Here is a 22086-nt window from a genome sequence, read left to right on the forward strand (position 1 = left end):
GCTGGGATTCAAACTTGCACCCATGTGGGACACCAGCACCACAAGCCACAGCTTTACCTGCTACACCACTGCACCAGCCACGAGTATAATGTTTAATTCATATAGACAACACGCTCACATCAGGTAACTAGATTTTCATTGCCTTATGCTTTTTTTGTATTTGAAACTATAAGCTCCTGTGTTCTATCCCTTCATAAAATATTGTTGTGAATGATAGTCACCTCACTGTAATATAGAGAACTAGGATTCCTTACCTCTGTCTCACTATATTTTGGTACCCAGTATCCAATCTGCCAAACTTTTCACTGCTGTATCCCAGGTACCTAGACGATCTGGTACACTATAGATTCCAGTAAATATTGTCAAGTGAATGAATTTGGTAAGAAGCAGCTCTGGTTAATGGTGAAGTGAATCCACTTATAAGCACTAGTTTCTGAGTCTCACTTGAATGATTGTATTGACCTGCAGGAGAGCAAACTCCAAGCCGAGATGTAGTAATGTAAAAATGTAAATGGAAGGGAGGAAGGGAGTAGACCCAGGGTAACAGGAAACACCATGAGCTACACACCAGAACTCACAGGGGAGTTTTGACCAAAGATAGAGAAACAGAGTGGGTAATCATCAAAACTCTGTACAGTTCAGAGGTGGCATATTTTTGTCCCACTGCTGTGACTTCCGGCAGCTCCCAAATCCAGGAACGATATTCCCATCACTGAATGTGGAGTGTGAACCCGAGAAGACTCTGTAAAGCTCTCTTAATGTCCGTGTTCCTCAGGCTGTAGATGAAGGGGTTCAACATGGGAGTGACCACAGTGTACATCACCGAGGCCACCATGCCCTTCCAGGAAGAGGACGAGGCGTCAGAACTGAGATACACCCCAAGGCCTGTCCCGTAGAACAGAGACACCACAGTTAGATGAGACCCACAGGTGGAGAACGCTTTGTATCTTCCGCCAGTCGACGGAATTTTCAGAATGGAGGAGACAATTCGCATATAGGAGAAAAGGATCCCTGAGAGGGGAACGAAGCCAAGAAGAGCAGTCACCAGGTAGAGTAGGGTGTAATTGATGAACGTGTCAGAGCAGGAAAGCACAAGGGCCTGAGCAAGCTCACAGTAAAAGTGTGCAACTACCCACCTGGTGCAGAAGGACAGCCTCAGCATCAACAGGCTCTGGATCAGGGCATACGACAGACTGATGCACCAGGACACGAGAACCAGCAGGCCACAGAGACAGGGATTCATGATGACTGGGTAGTGCAAGGGATGGCAGATGGCCACAAACCGATCGTAGGCCATCCAGTTGAGAAGTGTGTCCATGCCACCAAAAACCATGAAGAAGTACATTTGAGTGATGCAGCCTGCGAAGGTGATGGAATAGCTCTGAGTCTTGATGTTCTGCAGCATCTTTGGGATGGTTGTAGAGATGAAACAGATGTCAGCCAAGGACAGGTTGGAGAGGAAGAAGTACATGGGCGTGTGGAGGCGGGCATGGGAGCCAATGGCCAGGATGATGAGCAGGTTTCCAAGCACCGTGACCAGGAGCATGAGCAGAAACATACCAAATAATAGAGGTTGGTGCTTTGAGTCTTGAGAAAAGTCCAGGAGTAAAAATCCTAAAATACTTGTTCGATTTCCTGGTTCCATGTTGTTGACATATCAGGTAATCAATTAAGGAAGAGAAGGCATGTGAAACAGACAATGAGCAGCCTCTCAATTCTCTCTGAATTTTCATTTCTTGAGGTGAAGAATTGAGAAAAACAATCTTAGTGTGTCACAAGTGGCATCTTAACTGCCATGCCTAATGCTTGCCCCATGGACTAGCATTAAAGACTGCACAGGCTATTTTCTCAGAATTTCTTGAGCACTTTAGGTACTGAAAAGTGGGTCTCTGATGTTGGTGCGTAAGCACCACAAGATTGTGCGTATATCCGTCTTCTCCCCAGCATGTTACACAATCCATAAGAAGATCTGCTCTCAGCCACATATTCTTGCAGAAGAACTGTCAGTTGGGTGGGTGTATCTCTGTATCGTGTAGTTATAGTTTACCACACTGCTCCATGGTGTATCATCGGTCATGTAGTCCACAGAAATAACCATGATTTCTCTTCTTCCAGCAGAATCTCCCTATGATGTCACAAACAGCTGTAGCCATTCAACAAAGCTGCCAGTACAGTGGCCTCTGATGTTTGCTCTCCAAGTAAGTGATCATGGCACACCAGATGTATTTTCCTAGGTATTTAATGTGTGTTAGCATGTCATTAAGTCTTTAGTGCAGTATGGTTTGGAGATCAGTGATATCAAGAAGGCGATGGAATAGGAAACTCTACGGCTTCATTTCTCCCATTGAAATTGGAATTAACAACATTTTGGACCAAATTGCCTTTGTTAGAACTCCACAAACCGGTTAAGAGATTGTGTCACCCTAGCTGAGTGCAAAGCCAAGGAGAAGTGTATACGTTTGTTGCATTTTCCCACTACAGAGCTCCCTGTCCCAGAAACAGCATATCAGAATGAGGAGAAAACTTCCAACTCCTGGAAGAGAGTTCCAATCTCTCATGGAAGGGAAAGAGAAGGTGGAGCATTCATCCAAAGTTCTGTCTTCTCAGGGCTGCCTGAGGAACTGGTTCATACCTTGCCTGCCTTGGAGCTCGAAGGGCAATGGCATTGAATGGAAATGGCTGTAGAGAACCTTCTTACAGCCCTCAGAGGAAGTGCAGTACCACAAACAGACACTAGGGGGAGGAAGAGATGCTGAGCTCTGGAGATTAAAGGCTAAACCCTTGACCCTTGCACCCACATGAGAGACCCGGAGGAAGCTCCTTGGTCCTGGGTTCGGATCTGCTCAGCTCTGGCCTTTGTGGTCATTTGGGGAGTGAGCCAGTGGAATGGAAGACCTTTCTTGTTCTCGCTCTTGCTCTCACTCTGCCTCTCTCTGTAACTCTGTCTTCAAATAAAATCCAAATGGCCAACAGACACATGAAAAAATGTTCAAGATCACTAGCAATCAGGGAAATGCAAATCAAAACCACAATGAGGTTTCTCCTCACCCCAGTTAGAATGGCTCACATTCAGAAATTTACCAACAACAGATGCTGGAGAGGATGTGGGGGAAAAGGGACACTAACTCACTGTTGGTGGGAATGCAAACTGGTTAAGCCTCTATGGAAGTCAGTCTGGAGATTCCTCAGAAACCTGAATATAACCCTACCATACAACCCAGCCATCCCACTCCTTGGAATTTACCCAAAGGAAATTAATTTGGCAAATAAAAAAGCCATCTGCACATTAATGTTTATTGCAGCTCAATTCACAATAGCTAAGACCTGGAACCAACCCAAATGCCCATCAACAGTAGACTGGATAAAGAAATTATGGGACATGTACTCTATAGAATACAGCAGTAAAAACAAAAAACAAACAAAAAAAAATCAAATCCGGTCATTTGCAACAAAATGGAGGAGTCTGTAAAACATCGTGCTGAGTGAATTAAGCCAGTCTCAAATGGACAAATATCATGTTCTCCCTGACAGTGACAACTAGCCAAGCACCAAAAAGGAAACCTGTTGAATTGAAATGGACACTCTGAGAAACAGTGACTTGAACAGCCCTTGTCCTGACTGTTTTTGTACAATTTAATACTTTATCCATTTTAGTATTTTTTTGTTCTAGTTAATACTACTAGTTGAACTCTGTAATTAACACACAATTATTATTAGGTGGTTAAATTTTAACTGAAAAGTGATCCCTGTTAAATATAAGAGTGGGAATAAGAGAGGGAGGAGATGTACAGTTTGGGACATGCTCAATTGGACTTGCCCCAAATGGTGGAGTTAGAAATGTGCCAGGGGATTCCAATACAATCCCATCAAGGTGGCATGTACCAATGCCATCTCACTAGTCCATTTGATCAATTTCAGTTCTCAATTGATCATACTGATAGGTCTAAGAGTCAAAAGGATCACAGAAAAAAGACTAGTGTCTGCTAATACTAACTGATAGAATCAAAAAGGGAGAGAACAATCCAACATGGGAAGCGGGATACACAGCAGACTCATAGAATGGCAGATATCCTAATCAGCACTCTGGCCTCAGCCCGTAAGGCATTCAGATCCGGCTCAAGAACCCATGAGAGTATTTTAGGCATGGAAAGCCAAGACACTCTGGCAAAAAAAAAAAAAGACTAAAATGAAATATCTCTGCGAGTGAGATCGCAGTAGAAAGGACGGGCCATCAAAGAAGGAGGTACCTTTCTCTGAAGGGAGGAGAGAACTTCCACTTTGACTATGACCTCGTCTAAATAAGATCAGAGTTGGTGAACTCAAAAGGCTTCCATAGCCTAGGCAACTCATGACTAGAGCCTAGGGAGATTACTGATGCCATAAACAAGAGTGTCAAATTGTTAAGTCAATACCAGGAGTCACTGTGTACTTACTCCTCATGTAGGATCTCTGTCCTTAATGTGTTGTTCAATGTGAATTAATGCTATAACTAGTACTCAGACAGTATTTTACACTTTATGTTCTGTGTGGGTGCAAACTGATGAAATCTTTACTTTATATATACTAAATTGATCTTCTGTATATAAAGATAATTGAAAATGAATCTTGATGTGAATGGAATGGGAGAGGGAGCGGGAGATGGGAGGGGTACGGGTGGGAAGGAAGTTATGAGGGGGAAAAAGCCATTGTAATCCATAAACTGTACTTTGGAAATTTATATTTACTAAATGAAAGTTTAAAAAAAAAAACAGAACTGAGGAATTCTATAGTATGTCACTTGTTATAGGCAACATTTTGTAATGCTGACCAATCTCTGTCCATTAGCCTCTGGAAAACTCATCTATTCCCTTTGGTTTTGTGTGTGTGTGTGTGTGTTGTTTTATTTGAAAGGCAGAGTTACAGAGAGGCATAGGCAGAGAGAGAGGTCTTCCATCCACTGGTCCACTCTCCAGATGACCACAGCTGCCGGAGCTGTGCCGATCAAAACTCAGGAGACAGGAACTTCTTCCAGGTCTGCCACATGAGTGCAGGGTCTCAAGCACTTGGGCCATCTTCCACTGCTTTCCCAGGCCATACCAGAGAGCTAGATGGGAAGTGGAGCAGTCGGGACTCGAACCGGTGCCCATATGGAATGCCGGCACTGCATGTGGTGGCTTTAGTCGCTATGCCACAGCACTGGGCCCTCACCTATTCCCTTTATCTCTGACTTACAGTCAAGGACTACAAACAGCAACTTTAGATCTTAGGGATAAAATAGCCCACATCTTCCCTAACACATAAGAGGCCCAGAGAAATAAGGAAAGGATAGGCCATCTTGCTTGTCTGGGGCACATCTGAAACCAGAAAACCACATCTGCATAGTAAGAAAATGTGAGAGCAAGGACAATATCTAGATAAAATATTGCAGGATAAGTAGGATGATCACTTACTTCCCAAGGAAAAGGAAGGAAGAAACGGGAGGAGGGAGGAGAGATGGGTGCATATTAGCAGGAAGCTAGGATTAGGAGCAGAGCCAGAACTCAGCCCAGGCTCTGGGATATAGGATGCAGGCATCCCAAAAAACATCTTAACTAACCACTGCGTCAAATGTCCACCTGCCTTACTTATTTTAGTGAGCAGACGTGCAGAGATCCTATGGGCCATGGCCAGGTATCTGGTATTCCCTGGAATGTACTCTGCATGTTAATATCATCTACAGCTTTGCAAAATAAAACCATTTCGTCCCCTACTAGGTCTATTGTAGGGACTTCTTCCAAGTGTCCAACCTGATAACACATCTTTCTAAAATGAACATCCAGTTGTATCACTCTCCTCCTAAAATCTTGAGATGTCTTTCTGGCACTGTCCTTCTGATTCTGTTCAGGATGTTACAGGAAAAAATCACCAACCAGGTGGCTAGCTTACAGATGACAGAAATTGCATGTGAGGTTTCTAGGAGTCAGGGAGCCCTCTCTTATTTATTCTATTTCCTTAAGCACTTGTAGGTCCACACAAAAATAAATTTATCCTTTGTTTCTATTTTCCATGAAGTTTAGAAGTTTCATCATATAGTCCATGTGAACATTCAGGTTTTAGAACTGTTTCATGAAAGTCATTATTTGGCCAGAGAAAGGTTCTGTTTCTGGGATAATCAAATCTTATTCTTTCAGTCTACATTAAAAAGTTGAGACAATGAAAAAGATACAGTGGAAAATATAATTGTGGAGTGCACAACACTTGCATTGCCATCATCCATTCTGGCTGCCCTGCTTCCAATTCAGCTCCCTGCTAATACACCTGGGAAAGCTCTGCCACCCACATGGAAGACCCCTATGGAATTCCTCCTCCTGGCTTTGGTGTGGCCCAGCCTTGACCATTGCAGCCATTTGGGGAGAGAACAAGTGGGTGGAAGATTCTCTCTCTCTCTCTCTGTGTGTGTGTGTGTGTGTGTGCACTCGCCCATGCGTGCCCCTCTCCCTCTGTCACTCTGCCTTTCAAATCAATGAATCATTGTATATATTTAAAAATAGCACCAGTCAAATGGTGATTCAAATGAGTCATGACATTATGGATAGGAATGTTTATCATAAGCTGGCCATATATTAGAAACTTTCTGCCTACCTTCAGACCAAGGGTTAGACATTGGAAGCTGGGAGGATAGTCATCTTCGTTCATCTTAGTCCCTTTTTCCGTGAACCAAATGATTATACCACTCCACTTCCTATCCATCTCTCTGCTTTGGCCTGGGATAGCAGTAGAAGATGGTGCAAGTCCTTGGGCCCCTGCACTCACGTAGGAGACCCAGAGAAATCTCCTGGCTCCTGGCTTTGGATCAGCGCAGCTATAGCCATTGCAACAAATCGGGGAGTGAACCAGCGGATGGAAAACATCTCTGTCTCTCTCTCTCTCTCTCTCTCTCTCTCTCTCTCTCTCTTTCTCTCTGCCTCTCCTGTCTCTATGTAACTCTGATTTTCAAATAAATAAATAAATCTTTTTTTAAAAAAAGAAGAAGGAATGAGGCAGCTTGTCACTGAAAAAGTCCTGGAAACCATTCTGCAAGAAGGGAGTCTTTGGACCAGGCTATGTGGTAGCTGTTGGGATATGAAGATTAAGGGTGTTGTCTTTGTATTCATGGTCCAACCTCCAAGGTGCAGAGATAGGTGCAGAAAACAGTAGTCATAACACAGAGAATTAAGTGTTAAGATGGTTTACAGTGTAGAATGCAGAGAGTAGTTCTAAATCGAGCCTGGGTCAATGGAGTCATGGAAGCATTCCTGGAGGAAGGGCTACCTGGGAAAGTAGCTATTCAGAGAAGAGTTGAGTCAGGACCTTCTGGTAGAGAGAAGAGGAATGGGAGATGTCTGAAAGCAAGAAGCCATAGAGGCCAGAGTGTTCTGGCACTTTGCTCTTGCTTAAGTAGAAAGTGGGAGATGAGAACAATAAAGAATGATGTTGGAGAGATGGGCAGAGATGACATCTCTGAGAACCTGGAAAGAGAAATTGCACAGGGAATAGGGCTGTGCAGACTACAATACGGGAGGGGGGAGAATGAATGAATACAATCAAGGGACTAATGTGATATGAATTACAGTTATTCCTGGTACTTGGAGGGAAAGATGAGTTTGGGGCAGACATAACATATCAGGAGTCCTCACATCATTTAAGTTGAAGGAGCCCACTGAAGAATTATGTTGCCTAAAAAAGACAAGCATCAAGAGAGTATGCTCAAGGGAAATCAAAGTAAATCATGGGAAAGGGATATTGTGGATTCCAGTGCACCCCTAATGTCCCCAAGCATTAAGGCAGGGGAAATCAAGAGGGAACATGGTGTTGGGCTTGCCTGTGTCCTTCTCTTTCCCTCTCTCACATCCCAACCCAAGAATTTCTGTGCCACAGTCCAAGGTGCTAGGGACTACAGCCTCTGCTTTCTTGAAGGAATCTAATAAGAACCCTGGATAAGAGTTAAGAGGGAAGGGGAAAGACAGGTCTTACTGGAAAGCAGGAAATGTTCCTAAGCAAGTGTGGGTCACAGAATTCAAGAAGGCTTGGTCTGGGGGTGGTGGAGAATGGAGGATTTAGAGTTCTTGGGTCAGGTAATAAGAGAATAGATCTAGATCTAGAAGTGTCCAAGAATTTGCTGATAAAAATCTACAGTTCTATCAGGACCTTGGGGCCTCCATCTGTGCAACTTGGACTGGAAATCATAACACTAGACCATGTGGTCCAGGGCAGTGCAATGGCCAACAAAGACTAGCACCTCTCACAATCTTCTCAACCATGCCCACAAGCAAAACACAACCAAAGTGAAAACTCACTACGCAGTGGCAGCTATCACCAAGTAGTCTAATCATGCTTCCTTCCAAGAAATTACCTTCAGCAAGTCTTTCTCCATGAGCATTACAGAGTTTACCCTACCTTATACATAACAATAGGCAATGCCCTTTCCCCTCCCCTAGTTTCCTCAACACTTACCAGGCTATGCAGGCTCGGCAGCATGAGTCCACACAGAGCCAAATGTCTAGAATCTCTTTCTCTTGTAGAGGGTGTATGATAAAAACAAAAGGTCTGGCCCCCAGAAGAGTGGGAGACAGAGCCAGGCGTGTGGTACAGGGCCTGGATCACTTCTTCTGGAGATGATGTGTCTTGCATGTGGGACCTTGATGACTATAAATTAGTGAGTTCCAGACTGTGTCCTGGAGGCTGTATCCCCTCTGAAGCTAATTAGACAAATTGATCAGTGATGTGTTCATTCTCTGATCATTTTGGTTCACAAGAACAGGGAGTCTGTAACCTGCCAATTCATTATCCCTGGGAGACTAACAGTGGGGACATCTGTAATTTCTCTCTCCTATGTTCCTCATCTCTGGAAAAAATTAATCTTCCTTGGATCACTTCTTGGTGACAAATATGGCAGCATTTTTTGTCATGTAAATTACTTATAAGATGATGGTTGAATAGAAAGAGTCCCAGGATTCACTTGGAGCAGTGATGTCAAAATCTAGCCTAAACCAGGACTGCATGAATATTTGTGGTTTTTTAAAGATTTATTTATTTATTTGAAAGTCAGAGTTAAACAGAGAGAGAGAGAGAGGGAGGGAGGGAGGGTCTTCCTTCTGTTGGTTCACTCCTCAATTTGCTGCAATGGCCCGAGCTGTGCCAATCCAAAGCCAAGAACCAGAGCTGCTTCCATGTCTCCCACGCGGGTGCAGGGGCCCAAGGACTTGGGACATATTCTACTGCTTTCCCAGGCCATAGCAGAGAGGTAGATCAGAAGTGGAACAGCCAGGACTTGAACCAGCACTTCAGGTGGCGGATTTACCCACGACGCCACAGCGCCAGCCCCTCAACATTTTTTTATACATAGATCTTTAAGGCCCACTCCAAAGTTTGTGTCAGGAGATCTCAGTTTGAGTCTACCAAGTTTTATGTTGGACAAGTTTCAAATTTGATGGTTCCCAGGAAAATCCTTTGAGAACCACCATCACAAATTTAGGTTTATCAAAAATATCAACTAGGGCTCTGTCAACATATGGCTTCCCACTCAATCCCAGACTTATCTTCAGAAGACCTAAGAGTTTTTGTTTAAAAATTACAATAGGTATTGGCATTGTGGCATAGTAGGTTAAGCCACCACTTTGGAAACCAGCATCCCATATTGGAGGGCCTGGGATTGAGTCCCAACTCCATTTTCCATCCTGCTTCCTGTTAATGCACACACTGGTAGGCAACTGATGATGGCTCAAGTGCTTGGATCCCTGCAATCCATGTGGGGGTCAAAGAATGAATTTGGTCTCTTGGCTTCATCCTGGCCCAGCTCCAGCTTTTGTGGGCATCTGGGGAGTGAAATAGCAGATCTTGGATTCTCTCTCTCTCTCTCTCTCTCTCTCTCTGCCTTTTTTTTGTGTAGCTCTTAAGTGATGAGTGGGATTTTATTTTTTTTAACTTTTATTTAATAAATATAAATTTCCAAAGTACAACTTTTGGATTGTAGTGGCTTTTTCCCCCCATAACCTCCCTCCCACCCACAACCATCCCATCTCCCATTCCTTCTCCCATCCCATTCTTTATCAAGATTCATTTTCAATTATCTTTATATACAGAAGATCAATTTAGTATAAATTAAGTAAAGATTTCAACAGACTGCACCCACAAAGACACACAAAGTATAGAGTACTGTTTGAGTAGTAGTTTTACCATTAATTCTCATAGTACAACACATTAAGAATTGAGAACCTACATGGGGAGTAAGTGTACAGTGAATCCTGTTTTTGATTTAACAATTGACACTCTTTTTTATGATGTCAGTAATCACCCAAGGCTCTTGTCATGAGATGCCAAGGCTATGGAAGCCTCTTGAGTTCACCAACTCCGACCTTATTTAGACGAGGCCATAGTCGAAGAGGAAGTTCTCTCCTCCCTTCAGAAAAAAGGTACCTCCTTCTTTGATGGCCCATTCTTTCTGCTGGGATCTCACTCACAGAGATCTTTCATTTAGGTCACATTTTTGTTTTTTTGCCAGAGTGTCTTGGCTTTCCATGCCTAAAATACTCTCATGGGCTTTTTAGCCAGATCCGAGTGCCTTAAGGGCTGATTCTGAGGCCAGAGTGCTGATTAGGATATCTGCCATTCTATGAGTCTGCTGTGAATCCCGCTTCCCATGTTGGATTGTTCTCTCCTTTTTAATTCTCTCAGTTAGTATTAGCAGACACTAGTCTTTTTTCTGTGATCCTTTTGACTCTTAATCCTATCATATGATTAATTATGAACTTGAAACTGATCGCTTTGACTAGTGAGATGGCATTGGTACATGCCACCTTGATGGGATTGTATTGGAATCCACTGGTATGTTTCTAGCTCTACCATTAGGGTTAAGTCCGATTGAGCATGTGCCAAACTGTACATCTCCTCCTTCTTTTATTCCCACTCTTATACTTAACAGGGAGCTATTTTCAGTTAAATTTGAACACCTAAGAATAATTGTGTGTTAATTAAAGAGTCAACCAATGCTATTAGGTAGAACAAAAAAATACTAAAAGGAATAAAATAGTAAGTTGTTCCTCGACAGTCAGAACAAGGGCTGATCAAGTCACTGTTTCTCATAGTGTCCATTTCACTTCAACAGGTTTCCTTTTAGGTGCTCAGTTAGTTGTCACCAATCAGGGAGAACATATGATATTTGTCCCTTTGGGACTGGCTTATTTCACTCAGCATGATGTTTTCCAGATTCCTCCATTTTGTTGCAAATGACCAGATTTCCTTTTTTTTACTGCTGTATAGTATCTCTTTGCCTTTTAAACAGATCAATTTTAAGATTTTAATTTTTATGTAACAGGATTGTTATTTTTAAATTTTTTTAGTGTTTCTATTTTAATTTTGAATTAGTTTTTAACAGATGCAGTGTGATTGGTAATTCTTTTTATTTTTTTAACTTTTATTTAGTAAATATAAATATCCAAAATACAGTTTATGGACTACAATGGCTTTTTCCTCCCCATAACTTCCCTCCCACCCACAACCCTCCCATCTCCCGCTCCCTCTCCCATTCCATTCACATCAAGATTCATTTTCAATTATCTTTATATACAGAAGATTGATTTAGTATATATTAAGTAAAGATTTCAGCAGTTTGCACCCACACAGAACATAAAGTGTAAAATACTGTCTGAGTACTAGTTATAGCATTAATTCACATTGAACAACACATTAAGGACAGAGATCCTACATGTAGCCTCAACAATTTCAATGGCATAATTTTCAGGTATAGAAAACATGTTTGTCAGGATTATAATACCAACATTTTCTACACTGATGGAAATCTACCATGATTTCCAATGAGTGTCTGAATTCGTATCAATAGGCGCAATTGTTAGGGAAGCTAAAAATTGGAATGAGTGCCATATACAGATAGGAGATTTATATAGGGAAACTTTGGCTGCTTCATCTGCTGGCTGATTGGTGCCCGTGACAATACATAACTGCTGCTTCAGTGGGCCCTTTACTATCACCAGTAACTTTAGTATTAGAGTCCCCATGTGTTGTTTCTTTATTGTCTGCCATTAAGAGTCCCACTTGCCTTCCAAATAGCTCCTTAGGCATGTGGAACCAAAAACACACACCTGGAATTGGGCTAAATGTATGCATTTCTCCCTGAAGACCAAAGGGCAAAATCTCTATTCATATTCTATGCCCATTCCTTAACTGGATTATTTCTTATTAGGTTTTCTGGGTTCCTTATATATTCTGGATATTAATCCTTTGTCAGAAGCATAGTTTAAATATTTTCTCACACTATGTTGGCTGTTTCTTCATTTTTGATTACTTCCTTTTCTGTGCAAAATTTTCTCCTTTGATACAATCCTACTTGGTTTTGCTTTTCTTTCCTGTGCTTTTGGGATCTTATTGAAAACCATTGTCTGTGGTGTTGTATTGAAGTGTTTCCCTTGTTTTTTTCTAGTAGTTTGATAGTTTTGGGTCTTACATTTAGATGTTTGATCCATTTTGAGTAGATTTTTGTATAGAAGGAGGGTAGCATCTTAGTTCAATTAACTGCATATGAATATACAATTTTCTCTTGCCAGTTATTGAAGAGACCGTCCTTGCTCCAATGTGTGTTTTCAACAACTTTGTCAAAGTTGACTATAAATACATGGATTTATTTCTTTGATCTCCAATCAGATCCTTTGGTCTATATGACAATTTTTATGCAAGTAATTACTTCTTTCTTGTGGAGTTCATTACTGGTGTATAGAAATGCTACTGAGATTTGCACATTGAATTTGTACCATGCAACTGTTCTGAACTTGTTTTTCAGTTCCAGTAGTCTCCCGGTGAATGTATTCAGGTTTATTTTCATACAAAATTATGTCATCTACAAACAGGGGCAATTTGATTTCTTCCTTTCCTATTTGTCTGCCTTTTATGTCTTTCCCTTGCCTAACTGCTTTGGCTAAAACTTCCAGTGCTATATTGAACAAGAGCAGTAAAGGCTGACAGCCTTATCTGGTTCCAGATCTTAGAGGAAATGATTTCAGCTTTGCTTCTTCCAGTATCATGTTGGCTGTGGGTTTGTTCCATCTGGCCTTTACTGTGCTGAGGTGTATTCCTTCTATACTTAATTTATTTAAGGTTTTCTGTCACGAGTGGATGCTGAATATTACCAAATGCTTTCTGCATCTACTGAGGTGATCATATGAATTTTGCCCATTTCTCTGTTGATGTGATATATTACTTATTGACTTGCATTGGCTGCATATATCTGAATCACTGATAGAACTCATACCTCAGCATACTAAGGACTTTTGTTGATGTGTGTATTGGATGCCAATTGCTAGTACACAGCTGAGAATTTTTGCATCTGTGTTCATCAGAGATATTGACCTATAGTTTTTTTTTCTGTTGTGTCCTTGACTAGTTTTGAAATCAAGGTAATGCTAGCCTCATAGAATGCATTTGGAAGGGTTCCCTTCCTTTCAGTTACTTGAGAGTACTTTGAGAGTTTTTCACTAAGAGTTTGCTAGAATTCAGCAGTGAGGCCATCTGGTCCTGGGCTTTTCTTTGTCGGGAGACTTCTTGTTACACTTCCATCAAACTGCTTTTTATTGGTCCATCCAGGTTTTCTTTGTTGTTCAATCCTATTCAGTTACAGGTGTAGAAATTTGTCCTCCTCTTCAAGGTTTTCCAACTTGTTGGTGTGTAGTCATTCATAAGAGTCTATAATGGCTCTTTATACTTCTGTGGTGTCATTTGTAATGTCTCCTTTTCCATCTCTGCTTTTATTTACTGAAGTCTGCTTTCTGGTTTTACTCTAGCTAAAGATTTATTTTTTATCTTTTCAAAAAAGCAAATTTTTTATTTCATTAATCTTTTCTATTTTATTTTCTATTTTATTTATTTCTGCTCTGATGTTTATTTCTTTTCTCCTAACTTTGGGCTTGGTTGTATCTTGCTTTTCTAGCAAGATGTAGTTAGGATGTGGTATGTGTGTGTGTGTGTGTGTAGGTGCTTACTGCTATAAACTTTTCATTACAATTGCTAGAATTGCTTATGCTATGTCATAAGTTTCCGATTGTTGTGTTTCTATTTTCATAATTTCCAATGAGTTTTTAAATTTTCCTTATTTTTCAAGGACCCATTTTTCATTCAGAAGCAAGTTGTTCCGTTTCCATGTATTTGGATAACTTCTAGAGTTATTTTCTATTTGGCTGACCATTTCTAATTTTACTCCATGTGGTCAGAGAGGATAATGTGATATGATTTTGATTTTTTTGAATTTCCTGGGATTTGGTTTTTGGCCTAATCAATGGCCTATCCTAACGACTATTTTATGTGCTGGTGAAGAGAGGGTGTATCCTGCTGCCATTGGATGGAATGTTCTGTTTTTGTAAGGCTCATTTGGTCTATAGTATAGTTTAATTCTGATGCTTGTTTTCCAGTGATCTGTATGCTGACAAAAGTGGGGTGTTGAAGTCCCCTCAAAGCCAGGGCAGGCTCAGAAGGATCCACAGTAGGGCTGGGCAGGAGTATGGGACAAACATGCATGACTGCTCACACCCACCAAAACCAGAGCTTGCACTGCCCTCGTAGGGGTTGAGGAAGTAGGGGAGATGGTCCTGTATCCGTAGAGGTGATCACTCCTTAAGGTTTTGGGAATAGGACCCACTTTGCTGTGCAGAACTAGCTGACCAGTGTAGTGCAGGTCACCACTTAGGCTAAAATGATGGGTCGCTGTTGTTGCTGGGTCTATCTAGTTTGATGAGGCTGTGGTCCTCTTGCATGTGCAGTGGAGTCCCCAGGGATGAGGATATACAGGGGTTTCTATCTCCTACAGCAGTACAGATTCCAACTGTGGCTCCTTTCTCAAGATGGTGTCATGGAGCAGGCATTTGGTACCACTTGGAATTCTCAAATTCCCAGAAAGACTGAAAAGCATAAACATTACAGACCTCTGAGCTGAAAACTGGCCTCTGGGGGCAGCCAGCCTTGCGTTCCCACCCATCTGATGTGAACTGATGCTGAGGAAATATGCTCCCGACAATCCTGACACACCCAGCATCTCCCACAGCACCCTTCAGGCCATGCTGCCTCGCTCTGGGGCACAGCCAAGGAGTACAGGTCTCCTGTGTGCAGGGGGGACCAATGAGGACTAAAGCTCTGTCCTGAGGATTGGCAAGAAGACAGGCATGGGCACGGACCAGCTAGCATCTGTGGTAGCTCTGGTGATGGGCCAGCTAACACCCGTGGAACCTCGGGTGATGGAAAGCACAGGAGCCATTCCCACTGGATGGGACTGGAAACCTGAAGGGTGGGAGGCACATGCTATTGCCTCATTCAGTGTTTGGGCAGAGATGGCATTGTGATGCAGCAGGTTAAGTGCCTGCCACATGGTATCTCATCTCTGCACCAGTCGAGTCCAGTCTACTCTGCTCCTGATCCAGCTCCTTGCCAATGCACCTGGGAAAGCAGTGGAACATGGCCTGAATGCCTGGGCCCATGCCACTCACATGGGAGACCAGGATGGACTTCCAGGCTCCTGGCTCTAGACTGACATAGCACAGCCATTGCAGCTGTTTGGGCAGTGAACCAGCAGACAGATGATTCTCTCCCTCCCTCTCCCTCCCTCTTCCTCCCTCTACCTCCCTCTCCCTATCAAATTAACAAACCTTCTTTTAAAAAATCTAAGATCCTCACCTGCCAGACATACTGTATGAAACCCAGGAGTTATGTTTGCACAATAAAATAAGACATTTGCTGTTTTTCCTTCACATGAAGAATGTTCCCTTTTTTTAGTTCTAAAAATATATTTTATTTAAAGGAAGAGAAAGATTAAGAGAGAGCAATGTTGTCCATCCTCTGGTTCACTCCCTACATGCCCACAGCAGCCAAGGCTGGGCCAGGCCAAAGCCAGGAGCTAGGAACTCAATCAAGGTCTTCCAGGTGTGTGGCAGGGACCCAACTACTTGAGCCATCACCTGCTGCCTCCCAGGATGCACATTAGTAGGAAGCCAGAATCAGAGTAGAGCTGGGATTCAAAACCAGGCCCTACAGTATAGGATACAGGCATCCCAAGTGGCTGTATCCTAACACCCACCCCAAATGATGAGTGTCCTTAACAGAAATGGGAAGACCCTAAATTCTGCCTTTTTTGTGTACATGAGAAGACTGATATTGAAAACTGGCTTGATTTCTTGAGCACATGAAAAAAAAATTACGATTTATTTATTTTATTCAAAAGGCAGTTACAGAGAGAGAAGGAGTGACAGAGATCTTCCATCCACTGGTTCACTCCCCAAATGTCTTCAACAGCTCGAGATGGGCTAATCCAAAGCCAGGAGCCAGGTGCTTCTTCTGGGTCTGCCACATGGGTGCAGGGGCCCGAGCATTTAGGCCATCCCCCACTGCTTTCCCAGCCCAAAGTAGGGAGCTGCATCAGAAGTGGAGCAGCCAAGACTAAACCAGCACCCATATGGGATGCCAGAACTTCTGGCAGAAGCTTAACCTACTGCACTACTGCACTGCCCCCTTATGCACATTTTTAAATACTCCCATCACAGACAGCTCATCCTCCACCTTTTGCCCCATGTCATGATGTATTCATCAGTCAAGAAACAGAAACAAATCTAGTTATCTTAATGGAGAGAACGGAATATGGGCAATGGGTCCAATAGTTACTGCAGGACAAAGGCAAAGAGGGGAAAACGAGTGAACAGAAATGGTAACTGAAGGGGTCTCTCAAACACTGAGGCCTTAGTGGGGAGAGAAGAGATTAGTGAAATGCACCACACTTCCAGTGTAGTTAAGGTTAGTGACCATGAGTGACGTTTTATTAAAGAAAGGTGGAAAATAGAGTAGTGATTTTTAAGAGCTCCAACCTGGGGCCTGTGCAGTGACACAGCAGGTTAAAGCCCCAGTCTACAGCGCTAGCATCCCATATGTTGAGAGGAATGGTTCTGTAAAGAGAAGCCTGAAAGGCATGTAGATGCTGATAGATGCCTTCACACGCTGTGACCTGAGGACTATGACTCAGGACTTCTTGGAGCTGCCCATTTCTTTCTAGGAACACAAGGATGGCAAGGGCAGTGAGATTAGGTTATTCTGTTGACAATTCTCTGAAGAGCTCTCTTGATGTCCCTGTTCCTCAGGCTGTAGATGAAGGGGTTCAACATAGGGGTGACCAGGGTGTACATCAGTGAGGCCACAGCACTCTTCCTGGAAGAGGTGGAGAAGGATGCACTGAGATACACGCCAAAACCTGATCCATAAAATAAGCAAACAACCAACAGGTGAGAGCCACAGGTGGAGAAGGCTTTGTACTTCCCACCTGGTGATGGGACTCTCAGAATGGAGGACACAATTTTATAGTAAGAGAAGAGGATCCCTGAGATAGGGAAAAACCCAAATACAATACCAATAAGATATATGACTATGTCATGGTTGAAGGTGTCATCGCACGTAAGATTGAGAAGCTGAGAAGGGTCACAGAAGAAATTAGAAATTTCAACATCCTTGAAGCAGGTAACTGGTAATAATATCAAGTTGTGCAGCAGGGATTCCAAAAGGCTGGCCACAAAACACACTGAAACCAAGAAGCCACAGCGGCGGGGGTTCATGATGACCTGGTAATGCAGGGGGTGACAGATGGCGACAAACCGGTCATAGGCCATCACGGTCAAAATCAAATCATCCATGCATCCACAGATGAGAAAGAGAGACATCTGCGTCAGGCAGCCCACGTAGGAGATGGCTGTGCTGCGAGTGTGGACGTCCACAATCATCTTAGGAACCGTGGTGGAGGTGAAACCCACGTCAGCCAACGAGAGGTTGCAGAGGAACAAGTACATGGGGGTGTGCAGATGGGTGTCAGAGATGATGAGCAGGATGATGAGTAGGTTCCCGAGCACCGTAACCAGGTACATGGACAGGAACAGCCCAAACAGGAGGGACTGCAGGGTTGGACTTTCTGTGAAGCCCATGAGATGGAATTCTAGGACACATGTCAAATTTTGTGTTTCAACAGAGCCTGCACTCCTTCTAGAAAAGAAGATAGGGATGGACTTGCTTATAGTTTTTTTGTATATAGTTTTAATTCAGCTAGTCATGGGTGTGACCTAAGGGTAACTCTAAGGTCCATAGAATAAATGGAATTAAAAAATGGTTTTTGGAGTAACTGAAAAGTGTTAGGAAACCCAGAACATTAGACCTATCTAACCCATGAACACAGTCAAATGCAACCTAGACTTTTTTTTTATTTGACAGATAGAGTTAGACAGAGAGACAGAGAGAAAGCAACCTAGACTTTTAATGAAAAAGAATACACAATGCCCCTTTGCCTTCAAAGATAATATTCTAAATCAGGGTAATTAAGAAGCAGTTAAGTATACCTTATTTTAACAATGGTACAATTCCATTGACTTAGGTGCGCTCTAAATTCCAGGACTGTATTATCTCAACACTAACTTAATGTTGATCGTTCATGATAGGAAAATACTGTTGTGTGTTAGTTATCTTTCAGAGGTTTCATCATTCTCAGGTTTTCTGGTTTCCCTTCTGTATCTCCTTTTTTGTTTCATAGGGAAACATAGAGACAGGGAAGGAGGGAGGGAAGGAGGGAGGGAGAGATGAGGGAGAGAGATAGCATGCCCATCCGTTGATTCATTCCCAAATGCCTACAGTGTCTTTGGATGGACTACTGCAGAAGCTGGGTGCTGGAACTTGATCCAGGTCTCCTACATGGGTAGCAGTCACCCAATTACTTGAGTCATCACTATTGCCTCCCACATTCTGGGAGGAAGCCAAGTAGTGAACAATAGCCAGGAATCAAACTCAGACACTCCTATGTAGGAGGGGGGTATCTTAACCATGTTGTGTGCCCACTCCTGTCTGTTTTCCGTGTGACCCATAACTTTTTTCTTTTTGACAGGCAGAGTGGATAGTGAGAGAGAGACAGAGAGAAAGGTCTTCCTTTTTGCTGTTGGTTCACCCTCCAATGGCCACTGAGGCCGGTGCATCGTGCTGATCTGAAGCCAGGAGCCAGGTGCTTCTCCTGGTCTCCCTTGCAGGTGCAGGGCCCAAGCACCTGGGCCATCCTCCACTGCCTTCCCGGGCCATAGCAGAGAGCTGGCCTGGAAGAGGGGCAAACAGGATTGAATCTGGCGCCCCATCCGGGACTAGAACCCGGTGTGCCGGCACCGCAAGGCAGAGGATTAGCCTGTTAAGCCACGGCGCCGGCCCCCATAACTTCTATCCTGGTCATTGGTGGGGGTCAAATTTTGATAAATGTGGTATAATTAAGTGCACATAATCATACAAAATCAATGACCACAAATGTAACTTTAGTGTTTTCTGCACCTGTCAGTGATCAGAAATAAAAATTTTTTAAAAGAAATGTCTGAATTTTTAAAAGCTTACACAGGTAATTTTTGTATTTGCCTCAAGACCTCAGTAAATTATCTTTTGTTTGAGAGGTATATCTTATTTAAATATTTTTAAAATTTTTCTTTTTTCATAGCAACCTGGTAATGCTGCTTTACAGTTTTTATGATCATAAACCCTCTTATTTGCAGTTGAAGTGTTTGGTATCAGGGAGGACCCAAAGTCAACTTTGAGCCCCAATCTTCCTATACATAAAGAAAATATTTTTGTATTACCCTTTCCTTATCCATGGGTTGCAATTCTGTAATTTTATCTGCCCTAAGACAACTGTAGTTCATTATTGTAACAGGAGATGCTATGACTGAACTGAGAAAAAATGCAAAACAGAGAATTCCAGAAAATAATGCCAACATACTTTTGCAGATTCTTTATCTGTGAAATGGATGTTTGCCCTATAAGACTGTTGCAAGGAAATTTTCTTCAATCTTTTTATCTTTCTTTCTTCATTTTTCATCCTATTTGAAACAGAGGTATCTTTCATCCACTGGTTCACTCCCCACAGTGCTCATGCTGAGGCGGGAGCCCAGAACTCCATGCAGATCTCCTATGGGATGTCAGAAATCTGAGTACTTGGGCCATCATCTGCTGTCTGTCATGCATGTTGGTAGAAAGCTTGGTCAGAAGCAGAGTAACTGGGACTCGAACCAGGTATTCCTCTATGGGATGGGAGTTTGCCAAGCCGAGGCTCAACCAACTGACCACAACACATGCTCCTAATGTCAATATTAGTTTGTGCATCTCTAAATAGATTTCTTTAAAATTCACCAGAGAAGTATGTGAAGGTATCTAGTATACACACCTACTGCCCCTGAAACAGACTAGGGTGCACTGATGTTGGGTTTTCAGCCCCTCTGGGAAGTACTTCACTTCAAACATTTCATCTGCTTCACATCTTTACCTGGGAGGGGGAACACCATCTAATCTGTACATGCATTATTATGACAAGCTTTTGAAAATCTTTGTCCCTCTCTTCATATCACACAAGTGAGGATTTACGGTTGAATAGCAAAATTTGATGCACATGAAGTTTTGCCCAACCACTGTTTGCTATCCCAATAAAAACAATCAAATATATCTTTGACATACCAACTATATATACTAACTATATATTTGATACACCATCTATCTATATGTATCAACTATATATTTGATGTATCATCAAATGTTTCTCTGTGTAATATCTAGTAGTAATCCTTTTCTAATAACAAGAAATTTCATGTTGTGTGGGAATATTTCTACTTGGCATAATATTATTTGTGCTTGCTGTATGGAGGGAGTAAGGAAATTAGCATCATTCACCTACAATACGTGCCAACACCTGTGTAAATCTCTCCACTTCCTGTGATTGTATTGTCCACTGGACACAGGAAGAATAACACCCATATCTGTGACAGGGTATCATCTAGGAGAATTGAGATCTTAAACATGTGCTCATCATGATTTTTCAAACTACAGACTCTGTAATTGCAGAAAGAGCAAGTTTGTTGATGAACGATGCCGGCAAAGGTACTGGTGGCTGCAAGGATGTCCAGCTCTAGAACGTGCCTCAGCTCAGGTGCAAGGGTTGCCTGCTCCCTTCTCTCTGTGCATTTGTGCTGGATGTGAAACACATCTCTGCCTTGATTTTTGAATACTCAGAAACAAAGATTTTGCTGTAGATTCTATTAAGTGCCATTACAGGAGCCATGTGTCCTTCACAAAGATGCAAACACGTGCTATTCAATGGTCTCTAGTTCTGCGGGGCTTTCCTGAAAGGGATGAAGGTGCTGACAAGAAAGCACTGAGTGTGTTAAAGCCACACTGATGACGGCCAGTTATTGCAAGCCTTGGAAGGGTCTACTGAACATCTAACAGAGATCGTCATTACTGATGCCTCCACTCTGCCAAGCAAGGTACCAGGTCAGGGGAATCAGAAATGAAGGGGAGTGCATCATTCTCAAAATACACGTTCACGACCATATTAAAGCTTCGAAGCCTTTTGGACATAGAAAAATGTGAGTTTATTTTATAGCAAAAAGTATCTTGTGTAAAAAATTATAATGTATGGAAAATAATGTATTACGAAAAATCCTTGTATGGATTTCAAAAAATGTTTTTCACCAACAGCAATTCATACTTTTCATTACATTTTTCCATGAACTTTCTGAAGTCCCCTCATTGAAGGACAATAGCTTTTTCAGCTCTGTGGATGAGGTCCCAACTCAAATGACAATGCTGACTCTCAGAGATGCCAACAACTTGGAGTGGAGCAGATAGGATTCAATACCACGTTATTAGCATCGGAATCTGATATATTCTACTTCTTTATTATCTCCATATGATGAGAAAGACAAGCTTAGCTCCAGTGGTTTAAACTATAGGAAACTCTGAGGACCGTTGGTAATCTCTTCCCAGTTCTGCAGTCAGAAATGGAACTCAACACCCCATTTTTAAGTCTCTGATTGAGAATACAGGAGTGATTACAAGAGTAGTGAGGAAGTAGGCCGAAGAGAAACCCAGGTATGGGGTCAGGAGAGCCATTTCCTCTGAGTTATTGTGGGCCTGGGCTTCCTGTGATCTTAGCCTTTGAGCTCAGCCACACTTCACCCATGACTGCCCACAATCGACAGAGAAGCCCATGGAAAGGGCACAGTGGACTGAAAGTGACTGCTGCTGGGGTCACCAGAGGGGTAGAGTGGC

At 42.6% G+C, this 22086-nt stretch overlaps 2 protein-coding genes across 3 annotated transcripts; both read right to left on the minus strand.

The window, feature by feature from the left end:
• Nucleotides 1-709: 709 nt before the first annotated feature.
• LOC133749447 (olfactory receptor 7D4-like) lies at nt 710-1645 on the minus strand. The gene has a single exon (XM_062178599.1). The coding sequence runs from the start codon at nt 1643-1645 to the stop codon at nt 710-712; it is 936 nt and encodes a 311-aa protein (XP_062034583.1).
• Nucleotides 1646-17060: 15415 nt separating this feature from the next.
• Nucleotides 17061-21341, minus strand: LOC133749441 (putative gustatory receptor clone PTE01). Of its 2 annotated transcripts, XM_062178593.1 has the most exons (2): nt 21325-21341; nt 17061-17982 (listed from the first exon to the last, which is right to left on the minus strand). In XM_062178593.1, exons 1-2 carry the CDS (start codon nt 21339-21341, stop codon nt 17061-17063), a joined length of 939 nt encoding a protein of 312 aa, XP_062034577.1. The 2 variants fall into 2 exon arrangements, with proteins under 2 accessions (XP_062034577.1, XP_062034578.1); XM_062178594.1 differs by lacking the exon at nt 21325-21341 and having other exon boundaries at nt 17061-17987.
• Between the last annotated feature and the right edge of the window lie 745 nt (nt 21342-22086).

Source organism: Lepus europaeus, chromosome 20 (assembly GCF_033115175.1).
Source record: "Lepus europaeus isolate LE1 chromosome 20, mLepTim1.pri, whole genome shotgun sequence".
In the NCBI taxonomy this organism is placed as follows: domain Eukaryota; kingdom Metazoa; phylum Chordata; class Mammalia; order Lagomorpha; family Leporidae; genus Lepus; species Lepus europaeus.